The sequence below is a fragment of the Nothobranchius furzeri genome, chromosome 16 (genome assembly GCF_043380555.1).
Source record: "Nothobranchius furzeri strain GRZ-AD chromosome 16, NfurGRZ-RIMD1, whole genome shotgun sequence".
Classification (NCBI taxonomy): Eukaryota; Metazoa; Chordata; class Actinopteri; order Cyprinodontiformes; family Nothobranchiidae; genus Nothobranchius; species Nothobranchius furzeri.
The window spans coordinates 21,658,602-21,672,661 of record NC_091756.1 but is presented as its reverse complement, the minus strand read 5'-3'; the positions used below and the strand labels follow the sequence as shown (position 1 = coordinate 21,672,661).

Below are 14,060 nucleotides of genomic sequence, written 5' to 3'. Positions count from 1 at the left end.
CAAACCTGCCAAACCACACACCCAGGGGAAAAGGCCACGTGTAAGTGGCCATCCAGTGCAAAAACAATTGTGCAACTACACGCTGTGTACACTGCTATAAGCATACTTGTGGAAGAGAGGACACTGAGTGGGAGTGCCAGATATCTGCCAACAAATCAGTCAACTCAAATACACACACACACACACACACACACACACACACACACACACACACACACACACACACACACACACACACACACACACACACACACACACACACACAGTCGTCATATGCGCACACAAAATCTTGGCACTTGCAGGATCTTGCATTTTTGTCACCATTTATATTTTTCTCTATATAAACATTTTGAATGTTTGAATTAATTGTCACTACACCACTGATTCACAAGTAAATGCTACATTTGCAGAACAAACCACCCACAGATGATTAAGAACCCTAGATAACCACAGCCCAGTCACGCGACTGCCCTCTGGGGGTTCTAGTGTTAAATTATCTCTGAGTTGTATTTCTGAAATTACAGAAGAACTTTGGCACACATTTCCTGCACTAGATTCGTGTTTTCGTGAAAACCCTGTCTGCGCATGCGTGTGACGTTACTGTGTTGATGTTTCCAGTCGTGTTTACGTCGAGCAGGTGCGTGCATCACCGAGCCCTGGCCTGTAGTTGTTCTGTAGTCGTTACCAGGTAAACCGGTACCGAAGGCCCGGTGTTGGAACACAGCTGCGGTGTGTGACCGACAGCGGAGGCCTGCCGACATGACTCTGAACCAGAACCACTCGGAGTCCGGCGGAGTCATCATCAACAACAGTGAAAGGTACCGTTTCAGACTCGTGAACTTAATGCAGTCGTGTTCGGTTCCAGCCCCGCTAGCAACGCTGCGCAGACGGAACATCTCGGCTGGGGTTGGATCAGAGCCGAAAGCTAAAAGTTCCTCCAGAATTCTGGGACCTTCCCGCCGAGCTGCTAGCTAGAAGCAGCCTGGCTGTTGGCGTCCACGTGACCCTCCTTCAGCCCGGGCCTGCTCTGCTGAGGAGGGTTGTTGGATTGCTCTAGAACATGGAGGCAGGTGTAAACCCTGACTCTAGCTGTGGCGGGAAACTGTAATCCCGTTATTTCTGTACGTGAGCTGGGCTGTTCAGTTCTCTCTGTCTCTCTGTCACCAGTGTGCTGATGAACCATGACAACGTGGAGCTCACCTTCTGCCATGCTGACAGTTTACCTGAAGCCTTCAGGCAGAGCAGGAAGGGCAGCGTCTTCCTGACACCGTACAGGGTGAGCTACAGCCGTGGGCTCCTGCTGATCCAGGGCACCTCAACAGGATTCAATCTGACACACACACACACACACACACACACACACACACACGCACGCACACACGCGTTACTCGAGGAGAGGAACTTATAACAAAATCATCCATCACAAAATGCTGCTGGAGTAACTGAACCTGCTTTCTGATGGTCTGATTACCTGAGCTGGATTAAGTATTACTGACAAATAAACACTAATATTCCACAGAACATAAAGTGTTCTGTGCCTCTGTAACCATAGTAACGCTATGGCTGAAGCTATGAGAAGGCTACACCCTCGACTAGCAAGCACCAGCGTTAACATGAGTGGCCAGGTATGGATTCAGACCAGGAGGTGGACTGGGCGGAGCCACAACCGCAGCCAAATCAACCTACTCGCATTGAAAGAAAAAAAAATACGTTCACTTCCTGGAAATTCAAGCAGTTTTTCACTCTAAAAATGGAGCGAGGTATGCAAAATCTGATGATGCACTGCAATCTTTGTCTCCCAGCCAACAACCAAAGACTCAACGTCTAACCTGAAGAAATACACATTCCACCACAAAGTAAAAATCTGTCTGTTACCGTATTTCCCATAGTTATTAGATAAGTGAGAAAAAAGCATTTTGTGACCGGCGCAGTAATTCTCCTGTTCCAGCAGCAGTCCGTTAGCTTTTGCCTAGCATAACAAATGGAGTGAATGGAAACTAGTAGCATTTTGTTTACAAATGACTCAATAATGTTACCAGTTATTCCTGGTGAGCTCAGTAATCACATCAACTGCAAATGAAAAGTAAAAAGTAACACGAAGGATTTGCTGGAATCGATATTCGAGTGCGTTTGTTAACGGAAACCAGAGGCTTTTTCAGCCACTGTGTTGTATCCATGTAGCCTGGACTGCCAGACTCCTCCTCTGTCTAATCCTGCACAGAGAAAGGCTCTGGGAACTCTCCTATTCAAATAACTCCACCCCCGAGAATTCTTACCGAGCCAATCAGCGCTGAGTAGCGTACATCACACACCACAACACCGAGTTTGTTGAACATGGCGACTTCATCCTATGTTAAAAAAGCCGGGACTGGATGTGACAACCTTAGCTAATTACAGGCCCATCTCAAAACTCCCTTTTCTTTCCAAACTGCTGGAGAAGGTCAAGTATTCACAATTGGTTGCCTTTATGGACACAAATGATTTATGGGAGACCGTTCAGTCAGGGTTCAGGACAGGTCACAGCACTGAATCTGCTCTTTTAATGGTTTTTAATGACACGTTTTTAAGCCTGTGACATGGATAACGATGTTGTCCTGCTATTGCTGGACTTATCTGCAGCTTTCGATACAGTCGACCTCGAAGTCCTTCTGGGACGACTACAGCATTGGGTGGGGATAACTGGGCAGGCCCTCCAATGGCTTTGCTCCTACCTTCAAGACAGGACATTTAGTGTTCAGATGGGTGAGGTGACGTCACCCTGCGTGAGACTTCGTTGGGGTGTTCCACAGGGCTCTGTCCTTGGTCCTCTCCTATTTGCAGTGTATTTGCTTCCTCTTGGAGTCCTTCGTCAGCATAATGTGAAATTTCATTTTTTTGCTGATGACTGCCAGATCTATCTCCCTCTTCGATGTGGGGAAGTTAGATCTGTTTCTCCTTTTCTGGACTGTTTGAAGGACATAAAATGTTGGATGGCTTCTAATTTTTTGCACCTAAATGATAGCAAAACGGAAGTCATAGTACTTAGTCCTGGCAGAAGAAATGGCTCAGGTGCTGATATTGACCTTGGCCCATTGACACCCTATGAAAAGAAAATAGTCAGTAATTTGGGGATTAAAATTGACTCCTCACTTAATCTTGACACTCACGTAAATACAGTGGTGAGGTCCTGTTTTTTAACCTGAAAAGACTATCCAGGATCAGGCCTCTGCTGTCCAGAGCTCATCTGGAGTCTGTGTTGCATGCCTTCGTCCTGTCCCGGCTGGACTACTGTAACGCTCTGTATGCTGGTCTGGCCCAGTGCACGGTTGCACGGCTCCAGTTTGTGCAGAACTCAGTGGCTAGGTTCCTGACAGGTACTAGATGTCGAAAGCACATTACCCCAGTGCTAGCTACTCTGCACTGGCTCCCGGTGCAATACCGAGATAAATTTAAGATCTAAACTCTTGTTTATAAGGCCCTCCAGGGCAGTTCCCCCTCTTACATTACTGCACTTTTGCACAGGTATGCTCCATCTCAGTCTCTTCGCTCAGCCGAGCAAGGACGTCTGGTGGTCCCCCGGTCGAAATATCGATCGAGGGGTTATCGTGCTTTTTCTCTTTTGGCTCCAAATCTGTGGAATGAATTGCCATTGAGCATTAGGCAGGCACCGTCCCTTCAAGTCTTTAAGTCTCGTCTAAAGACTCATTTTTATTTGATTGCTTTTCAGCGCTAGGGTTCTTTGAATTGCCCTGACATTATGGTTTTAATACTTCTTCTTTTTGACCAGGATGCTTGATCTTATTTTGTCCACCATTTGTTTTTAATTGATTAGTCTTATTCCGTTATCTCTCTGTATTTGTGATATTGTTTGCTTGTTATTTTATGAATTTATGTTTTTATCTTGCTTTTATGCCCAGGTACTGGGAATGTTTTTATGATGATGCTGTTCAGCACCTTGGGCTTCTGATAACGTTGTGGAAGGTGCTCTACAAATAAAATTGATTGATTGACTGAAGCGGAGTTCACTGCGGCCCTTTCCGCTGCTCTAAATGACTTGGACACGTCTTTCAACAAGTAGAAGCGCTAAAAGCATTTCTTCTAAAGAAAGAAGTTTGCGCTGTCGTCAGACGCCATTTTTAACTACAGCGTCGCTTGGTACAGTCAGCATTCTGTCCTTTTTTCTGATTGGTTATTTTTGAGCTGCCTAGTCCCGCCCCTCAAGTGCATCTCTGCCTCTTAGCAGACTCTCTGTACAGAACTACGAGTCTGGCAGGCCAGGCTAATATCCATGCAGCCGTAATGTAGTCCCAAGTCTACAGTCATTTGTATAGCGCTTCAAGATAAAAATCACGAGGCGCTTCAGAAAAACAATTTTAAAACATTAAAGATTTTTTTTAATGGTTAAAAAATGTTTAACATGACAAAATAAAAATTGTGGTTAAAATGTAAGGAAAGGGAGAGAGAAAATGAATAGGAATTAGGGAAATCGGTGGATCCCAGGAAAGGTGGAATAGGTAGAAAGAGCAGATTAAGGAGAGGGTGGTGACTAGGGTTGTCACGGTATGAAAATTTAACCTCACGGTTATTGTGACCAAAATTATCACGGTTTTCGGTATTATCGCGGTATTTTTTAAACGGTGTTGCATATGTTCAGAAAGCATTGATAGTCCTGTTCTACACAAACTGAAATAGTTCTGAAAAGGTTTAACAGTGTTTATTAAACCTAAAATAACACAAAGCCTTAGCAAAAGTGCAACTTTTCACAAGTAAAGGAACAAATAGCTTCTTTTTCTGGAACATGTTACAGAAGTCAGTGCAGGTTTAAATGATACAAATCCAAACATTCAAAACATAAACAATATGTAAACAAATCAAAGAAACACCACTTGTTTTCTCATATACTTGTTTTCTTCATTATCAAAATGAAAATCTAAAACTCCAGTCCACACTTGACTTGAGCACTGTACAAGTCAACCTTAAAAAATATGTATTTAAAATAAATAGCCACTTTAAACAAATTACTAAAATAACTACTAAACTATGTAATCAAATCCAAATGTTCAAGTATAAATGGCATTGAATAAGTAAACAAATCAATGACAAGGAACTAATTGTATATTTCTCTTCATCAACAAATAAGATGCTTCATCCAGCAACAGGGTGTCCGTGACACGGTTTAAATGCTGGCAGAGGACGCTGCGGCTGCAGTATTTAGTGACTCGTTGCATTCTCCCTCAGCCAAAAGTCCTCACGTCCTCACGTTTAAGCTAAAATGCTAATGTAAACTTACCTTGCACTGGCTGTAGAGACGTGGGTGATGGTCACGCAGATGTGCCATTAGATTTGAAGTGTTGCTGCCTTTTGCAGACACTTGTTTCCTGCACGTCCTGCAAACGGGATAGCCGTCTTCTATTAACTGTCCCTCAGCATTTTTCAGAAATCCAAAATATGCCCATACTTCCGATTTAGTCTTCTTTGAGGGCTGATGGATGTCCTGGGCGCTGCCGTCTCCTCCTTCCGCCATTATTTCAGCTTCAAAGTTTTGGTGCCGTTGCAAACTAAAAAGTGCGTGTGCGCGCCGCGGGAACTTCAGCCAGCTGAAGCGACGGTGGCTGGTAAGGGTCACCGCGCCGAAACCGCGGCCACGGTAAACCCACCGAGATAATTTAGTTTATTAAAAACTGGACGGTTATTTTTATTGTCAACTTTTTTACCGGGGTTTACCGCTATACCGGTTACCGTGACAACCCTACAGGTCACACCAAAGCCTGAACAGGTGAGTCTTCAGCTGCTTAAAGAGCAAGTCACCCCCAAATCGACTTTTTTTTTCTCTGATAAACTGTATAAATGCGTGTCTAATCGTGCTGCAGACACGTGTAGTCACTAATTCGGCACTTTAGTGCATTTTAGTTCAAATTTAAATTTTCTGGCTAAAACTGTCAGCGTTGTGCCGTTGTCAGGTAAAAACTCTGCACTGCATTTGAATTTAAATCTGCCATCGCTGTTGGCTAAGAGGTACCCTAGAACGTTAGCTGGTACCATATGATGTCACAATGTTGTTGTGAGCCTGTGTGTGTGTATTTGTTAGTGGCTCCGCCCTCTCAGTCTGCCAGGCAACAGCATTTGTTGCATTTTTTTAAACAGGAAGTGGGAATGGAGTAATACTCTGGTAGGAGTTAGTTGCTCTTTAAAGGAGACCACTGAGTCCACTGATCTCAGGCTCAGGGGGAGAGAGCTCCAGAGTCTGGGGGCCACAGCAGCAGATGATCTGTCACCTTTGACCTTTAGCCTGGTGCTGCACAACCAGTAGGCTTTGATCACTGGACCTCAGGGACCTGCTGGGGGTGTAGGGACTAAGAAGATCACCAATGTAAGATGGTGCTTGTCCATGTAAGGCCCTATAGACCAGAACATTGCACTCAAAAGATCCAGGTTTATTCTGTTCTCACAAGATTAGTTGCTTCATATGTGGGATTTTCCAGGTGATCTTTGTGGCTAAAGGACGGGATGCACTGCAGTCGTTCATGATGCCCTTCTACCTGATGAAGAGCTGTGAGATCAAACAACCAGTGCTGGGGGCCAATTACATCAAAGGCACCATTAGTGCAGAGCCTGGAGGTGAGTGAGTGAGTGAGTGAGTGAATGAGTGAGTGAATGAGTGAGTGTCAGTCTGTCATCCAGCTGGCTGTTATTCCTTATGTTGCGTCCTGCAGGTGGTTGGGAGGGCTGTGCTACATTCAAACTTGTGTTTGCTGCTGGTGGAGCCATAGAGTTTGGCCAGTGCATGCTGCAGGTAGCAGCTGCAGGTAAAGGGTTGCCTAGCAACAAGTTGAACCGTATGTTGAATGCATCTTTGCTGATATTTCGTCATGTTTCAGCATCCAGAGGACAACCTGTGACTCCAGGCTTTGGCGGCTGTCCCTACATGGCTAACGGGACCTGCGCTTACCTTCCTCCACCAGCTAATGGAGTGTACCCACCAGGACCTCCCCCTGGGTACTCCTACCCCAGCCCTCCTCAAGGTAAAGGCACCAATAGATATCGCTTGTATTGTATCGTCAGTGGCTGTAGTTACATTTTTAAGTGACTTTTCAGATCTTAAGAAGTGTGTTTCTGTGAAAATGTGAAGAACATCTTGCCTGTCGCTGATGACTAAACAGCCTGGGTTTAGAGAAACAGATTATTTCTGATCAGCTGTTGGAATCAAAGAATCCTGGCCTTTCAAGTTATGTGTGATGTATAAATAGAGCTCCCAACGTCCCATTCACACACACACACACACACACACACACACACACACACACACACACACGTTTACAACTAAATTAGTTCCAGTATTAAGATGTTTTAACTCACAGAGGCCGTCTGCAGGTCTTCTGTTTTATGAGCAAAGCGCTGGGAATCCGCCTGTTATGAGTGCTAAACGCTATTTTGCCGCTGCCGTGCGGAGCGGTTGGGGTAACACATTTCAAAACACAGAGCCGAGTCCAGCTACTGAACCGAGCAGAATACCGATGACACTACACCGGTGCACAAAGGTGTGGGCTTCAACCCACAGGAGAGGGATGGAGAGAGGGGGTAAACAGCGAGTGCGTCCCAGGGACCGGACTGATGTTTGAGCAGAACTGCAGGAAAGGTGTCTGTTCAACATCCTCGTTATAAAAGGTGTTCACCCACACCCCCACGGGCGAGACGCAGCGCTCACGCAGGTGTCTCTCTGTTCCCACGCTGCAAAGTGCATATTTTTAATTTATCGTTACCTACCATTGTTTTTACTCCGTAACGGATATGACTGAAAATTTAGCAAAGTACAAATATTAAAAAAAAATCATACTTAAGTAAAAGTACAGATTTTAAAATCAACTTCAAAAGAATAAATACACACAAAAACTACTTAGTTACAGTAATTTGAGTAAATGTAATTCGCTACTGTCCACCTCTGCCTATGACGGACAAAATGAGAAAAATATCCAGGAAATCACGTTGTCTGATTTTTAAATAATTAGCAAATTATGGTGGAAAATAAGTATTCAGTCAGTAATGAAAGTCCATCTCATTAGTTTGTTATGTACCCTTTGTTGGCGATGACAGAGGTCAAACGCTCTTTAGCAAACTTCAGGCGGGCCTGCACACGTACTAGCTTAAGCAGGGCACGTGTCCCTGATGGTGTAGTCGTGTGTTAATGATGGTAGCTGTTGTAACGTTGGTCCCAGCTCTCTGCAGGTCACTAATGATCATGGGCAGCAGTAGCTCAACAGGTTGAGCGGGTTGTCCAGTAATCGGAAGGTTGCAGGTTCAATCCCGGCTCCGGACAGAGAATTCTGCTGTTGTGTCCTTGGGCAAGACACTTAACCCACCGTGCCTGCTGGTGGTGGTCGGAGGGACCGGTGGTCGGCAGCCTCGCCTCTGTTAGTGCGCCCCAGGGCAGCTGTGGCTACACTGTAGCTCATCACCATCAGTGTGTGAATGTGTGTGTGAATGGATGAATGATACACTGTAGAGGAAAGTGCTTTGGAGTCCTTACTCTGAGAGGCGCTATACAAATGCAGGTCATTTATCATTAATGATCATCTTGACCCCACGGGGTGAGATCTTGCGTGGAGCCCCTGATCGAGGGACATAATCCATGGTCTTGTACATCTTTCTAATAATTTCTCCCACAGCTGATTTCTTCACATCGAACCACTTACCTATAGCAGATTCAGACAGCCCAGCCTGGTGCAGCTCACATTCTTGTTTCTGGTCAATCAGTCAATCAAAATTTATTTATGAAGCGCTTTCCATACAAATGCAGCTCGAAGCGCTTTACAATATTAAAACCAACCAGACAGCAGTCGGTTTCCCACCCCTCCCACACAGATTCACATAAGAGATCCCCTTTGTTTCTCCCTCCTCCCTCCCTCAATCCCGTCCCAAGCAGATGCAAACTCACGCACACACACACACACACACACACACACACACGTAATAGAGAAAGGGGGGCTGGCTGAGTGCAGATGTAGTAGGTACAAAGAAGACGAAAACGCCATGAAGGAGCCAACTGCACCGGGAGCACCAAGACTGGCAGCAGTAGCCTTGGCAAGAGTAGACATGGGAAGCACCCCGGCCGCCACAGCCCACCGCTGCCCCCGGGGCAGCCGGCCCCCACAGAGGAAACACTAGTTTACTAATGAGACCAAGATAACAAGTTAAGAAACAAATTAAACATAAACAGCTAATAAATAAAAATCTAAATAAAACACAGTGATAAAAGATAACCAAATAGAAACATATAATTACATTTATAAAATATTGTACAACACAGTATTAAGGCTGGTTAAAACTAATCATTATTATAAGTTAAATATGTGTTATTTAATTAAAAGAGTAAGTAATAAAACACTGATAAAATATATAAAAGATGGTAAAAACAGGCTAAAATAGATCAAAATCACTTAAAAGCTATTCTACAAAGGTGAGTCTTGAGCCTGGCCTTAAGAACAAGAACACTCTACGGCCCGGAGGTCCTCTGGCAGACTGTTCCAGAGGCGAGGGCCATAAAACTGGAAGGATGCCTCGCCTTGGGAGTGTGTCCTGACTTTTGGAATGATGAGGAGACGGCTGCCAGAGGAGCGCAGGGACCGCGAAGGCTCGTATTTATGAAGCAGTTCTGAGAGATAAGAAGGCCCAAGACCATTAAGACATTTAAAAACCATTAAAGATCCTTAAAATCGATCCTGAAACGTACAGGAAGCCAATGCAGCTTGTTTAAGAGAGGTGTAATGTGCTCCTGCCTCCTGGTCTTAGTCAGGACACGAGCTGCTGAATGCTGTAAACCTGACCTACTCTGGTGTCCTTTGACAGCTCTTTGGTGTTGTGGACAGGTGTCTTTTATTCTGATGAGCTCCAGCAGGTGTCGTTAATACCAGTGGTGAGTGGAGGACAGAGGAGCTCTACAGGAGTTACAGGTCTGTGAGAGACAAACATTTTGTTTGTTTGTAGGAGACCAAATACTTAATTTCCATCATAATTAGCAAATAAATGATTTAAAAATCAGACAATGTGATTTTCTGGACTTTTTTTTCTCCCTTTTTGTTTCTCATGAGGTAAACCTATGATGAAAATTACAGGCCTCTCATCTTTTTAAGTGAGAGAAGGTGTGCAATTGGAGGCTGACGAAATGCTTTTCTGCCCAAATCTATCTGTGTGTGTGTGTGTGTGTGTGTGTGTGTGTGTGTGTGTGTGTGTGTGTGTGTGTTTGTGTGTGTGTGTGCGTGCGCGTGCGTTTAAACTGTTATGAAACTTATGAGATTTGATTAAATTTAAGAGTTTGTGACCACCCTTGTTGTGGATAGCTGTTTCTCTGAACCGAGGCTGCTCATAGAGCCACACAGAATCGGTAGAACACGGGTCATAACGTTTCCTCTGTCACTCCAGGTGGATTCTACCCGAGTCCTCCAGCATTTGATGCTTCTGCGAGCTACGTCCCTCCACCTCCTTATTCTGCTCCTCTGGGTCAGCAGCCACCAAATGATCCAGACCTCCCCTCCTCAGCAGCAGGTGGGACTCTGGCTGAAGTGACCCGTATGGTTTTATGACAGCGTGGGCCCGACTTTTAATTCAGGTCCGAGCCAGGTCACCTTTATATGTGGTCTAAACCCAGACCCATGTCTGATATGTGCTGGGTGACGTCAGCCTGAGCAGCCGTGCGTGGTGACTCTTCCATCAGTGACAGGTGTCACCCTTCTGCACGGGAGGATCAAACCTCGTCAACTCTGAAACAAGCTTCCCTTCAACTCCACACACACACACACACACATACACATACACATACGCTGGCATGTGCAGCCATCATGTTTACTTCTGCCAACATGGCCTGAGGTCACATGTTCCTCATGCTAGTTACCTGAGGGCTGTAGACCGTCTGATCACATCATGAGAACAAACACAAAAGCCAGCAGATCTCAGACAGAACATGACTACTCTTGTTGATTGGACACACAACCACTGGCGTCTAGTGAAATGTAGTTGGTTTCATTGTTCAGTTTGACCTGTAACGACAGCTGAGGGCGTAGTTCGCTTGTGCTTCACAGATACTCCACACCAGGCTCTGCTTGGTTGGTCGACTTGGTCTGGTTTTACCACCAGGAGTCAGAAACCAGCTGGAAGTGTTTTCTAGGACAGGGCGTGTCTGCCATATAAAGAGCTATAAGCCTTTGGGATGAAAAGCCCACAGGAAGTAGTGTTGTGACGTTTTAAAGCGGGCGCGGTTCAGGGGGATTAAAGGCTTACTCCAGTCTGATGAGCTGAAGTTCATCGTGTCTCCTCTCTGGTTTCAGCGGAGGCCAAAGCAGCAGAGGCAGCAGCGAGCTCCAGCTGCGCCACTCTTCCTCCCACACGTGTGTATCTGCCACAGGTAATCCTCCCGGTGACATCTGGCCACAGCTCCTCCTGACCCGACATGTTCTAAACGTACTCCTGCTGCATTCGCATAAATAATAACACTACTGTTGACTTTGCCGCTGTTAAAGTATTTAAATTACAAACGAGCTTCTTAAGGTGTTTGAGCCTAACACTCATGAATTATTAGTTATTTTCATCGGTTTCCTGTAGATCAGCTCTTGGACCTAATCTTTACCCAACAGCTGTGCTAAAGCAGCAGGACAAAACTTTATTAGCTTCCTTTTACAGAACAATCACACATTATTGGTTTTGTAATGAATTAAATTACGTGTTATTTAATAAGCCATAAGGCGTAGGATTCCATAGGAAATATGAAATCAAGCTCTTGGATCTGTGAGGTTATTTAAACCAGAAGATTGGAACTTTTTATTGCAGGGATTAGATAACAGCTTCGTAGAAGAGAGAGAGTCAAGTTTAAAAGTTTAAAGATTTATTAAAACAAATTAAACTAGACTAACTTTAACACTAAGTGTATGGTGTAACTAAGGTGAAGTGAGACAGATAATGGTGTAGTGTGGAATGTTGTTCAGAACCAACAAATCCGAAGAAGCAATTAGTTCTGATGGGAACTGAAGGTGATGTCTTCGCGTTAAGCTTTGGTTAGGAGATTCATAAACACATACGACACCATTCTGTCCGTCTACGTACCCTTAGCGGAAGTCCCCGTTAGATCAGGAGGTGTAGAGGTCCAGCTTGACCTTTATGGAGCCGAAGCCTGTAGAAAAAGCTGCGGCAGCCGACCACCAGTCTTGAGATACTTCCGAGTCACAATTTCATTGGCATCTAACGAGACCCAAAACTGGGTCGTGTTGGTTCAGCTTTTATTCTGAAAGGAACCGTTGCAGCAGTTGGAACAGCAACAGATTTTATCCAGCTTGTCGTTGGTTCTTTTGGCTGAAGAGGAAAGTTACGGATTGGCCACTCAGACAACTTCTCTAGAACGCTTTGAACCGGCGTTAAAGATGACGTGGGCATAGTTTCATACTTCGGATGTTTTGGTTTATGGTCGAATGAAAAGATGACAGATTTACCAAGCACCACCAAAACCACGCCTCCGTCAGATCTGGCAGATTCTGATTGGATCAGTGAAAGTAATGTGTCATGTCTTAACGCTACGTGAGATCAGTCCTAGTGGAAACATTTAAAGTCGTATTACTTATTATATTCTATAGGATTATAATAAAGTAATTAATATTTTATTTCACAGATTGGTCACATCTTATTATTGACTAACACTTTGTTTGATTAGCTTTATTAAAACAGAGTTCTTTATTCATTAAAAGGAGAGTCAATTCTTCATTCTTCTGTTGAACTGGAAAGGAAGCAGTTTATAACAAATGCATGAGACCTTGAGGCCATATCTCATGCAGACTAGTTCTGTGTCAGAGGAGAGGGGGGAAATGACTTTTGGTGGAAAACAGTCATTTCATTCCGTTAGTTTCTTCTGTGTGACCAGACTCTCTTAACAGCAGATTTCCTCTCCCCCAGGACAAACCTCCCCCCTACTCCCCCCCAGAAGACAAGAAGAATCAGTAGACCTGCTCGATCTTGTCCTCCTTTGTCTCCGTCTCCTCCATCCTACGGGACCAGCTCTCCTTCCATTAAGACTGGACATCAGGACATAACCCTCCCCCGTCAAGTCTGCCTGTCCCTGCTTTCCCACCTCCACTGGTGTCGTCATTCCGTTCACAAGCACCTTAACTCGAGCAGAGGAGTGTTGTCAGAGTCCAGAGTGGTCAGGATCTACGGCTTTCTGACCACGTCTCAGAGATGTGGGGGTTTTATGCAGCCACCCCAAACACAGCTGCGTAGCGTGGCCGGGGGCTGTTCCTGTGGTGACTCCTAGATCTCAGTGGGATCCCTGGATCCTGAACCCGGGCCTGAGGGGGATGTGCAAGAGCACTGCAGTCCCTCAGTGATGTCACTTCCTGTTTAGGTTAGGTTAGGTAAACAGGTTCACCACCACTCAGCCGCTCCCTCTTTTCTTTTATGATAAAAACACGACCGTTCTTCAGAATTTCTGAACTCTCCAGTTATGTGAGCAACTCCACATCTGCTCCCGCCCGGACCTGGACTTCCTTCGTGGTCGGCTGTATCCTTGCACTCGGCGCGCTGTGCATTGGGCTACTGTCTGCTCTGTTGTGGCTGTTTGTACAATAAAACAAAGCTCTGTATTTATTCCAAACTGATTTATTGTCAATTCCTGTAAAATGTCTCAAAGGGAAACAAAGCATGATGTCTACTGATGCATGTAAACGTTGGATTGTATTTTAATAAACCGCTCTCGACTCTTGGAGGCTGCTTTATTTCTCCAGTCAGCAGGGTTGGGCTTTAATGTCCACCAGGGGGGAGAGAGGAGAGTTTGACATCCCAGATGAATCTGTGAAGTTTTGGATCATGTGCATAAATGTTTCCCAAAACACTGAGCCTGAAGTCAGTCAGCAGATCAAAGTTCACCACAAAGCTCAAAAAGTGCTCAAAGTAATAATCAAAAAGGTCACAAACCAGTAGGAGACATCTGAAAGTGCAGCAGATCCCACCACCGATAACCCTCAGTAGTAACTCCTGTTTCCAACATGAAACGGAGCAGAAGTCCTGTAGCTGTCAGGCCCAGCAGCGGAGAGGAGCATGACGGGACA

At 45.1% G+C, this 14,060-nt stretch overlaps 1 protein-coding gene across 2 annotated transcripts; it reads left to right on the top strand.

Moving 5' to 3' along the window:
- The first annotated feature begins 613 nt into the window (after nucleotides 1-613).
- On the top strand, nucleotides 614-13,422 carry wbp2 (WW domain binding protein 2). 2 transcript variants are annotated; one of them, XM_054736482.2, is made up of 9 exons: nucleotides 614-818; nucleotides 1,168-1,276; nucleotides 6,462-6,597; nucleotides 6,693-6,785; nucleotides 6,858-7,001; nucleotides 9,843-9,926; nucleotides 10,396-10,518; nucleotides 11,298-11,374; nucleotides 12,910-13,177. In XM_054736482.2, exons 1-9 carry the CDS (start codon nucleotides 760-762, stop codon nucleotides 12,955-12,957), a joined length of 873 nt encoding a protein of 290 aa, XP_054592457.1. In that variant the 5' UTR covers nucleotides 614-759; the 3' UTR covers nucleotides 12,958-13,177. The 2 variants fall into 2 exon arrangements, with proteins under 2 accessions (XP_054592457.1, XP_015832023.1); XM_015976537.3 differs by lacking the exon at nucleotides 9,843-9,926 and having other exon boundaries at nucleotides 12,910-13,422.
- The last annotated feature ends 638 nt before the right edge of the window (nucleotides 13,423-14,060 follow it).

What these genes read in the sequence shown, in the direction of transcription:
- wbp2 (XM_054736482.2), top strand. Translation starts at nt 760, where the DNA reads ATGACTCTGAACCAGAACCACTCGGAGTCCGGCGGAGTCATCATCAAC. An exon ending in ATCATCAACAACAGTGAAAG is followed by an intron (nt 819 to 1,167) that starts GTACCGTTTCAG and finishes CTCTGTCACCAG; the next exon opens with TGTGCTGATGAACCATGACA. An exon ending in CACGTGTGTATCTGCCACAG is followed by an intron (nt 11,375 to 12,909) that starts GTAATCCTCCCG and finishes CCTCTCCCCCAG; the next exon opens with GACAAACCTCCCCCCTACTC.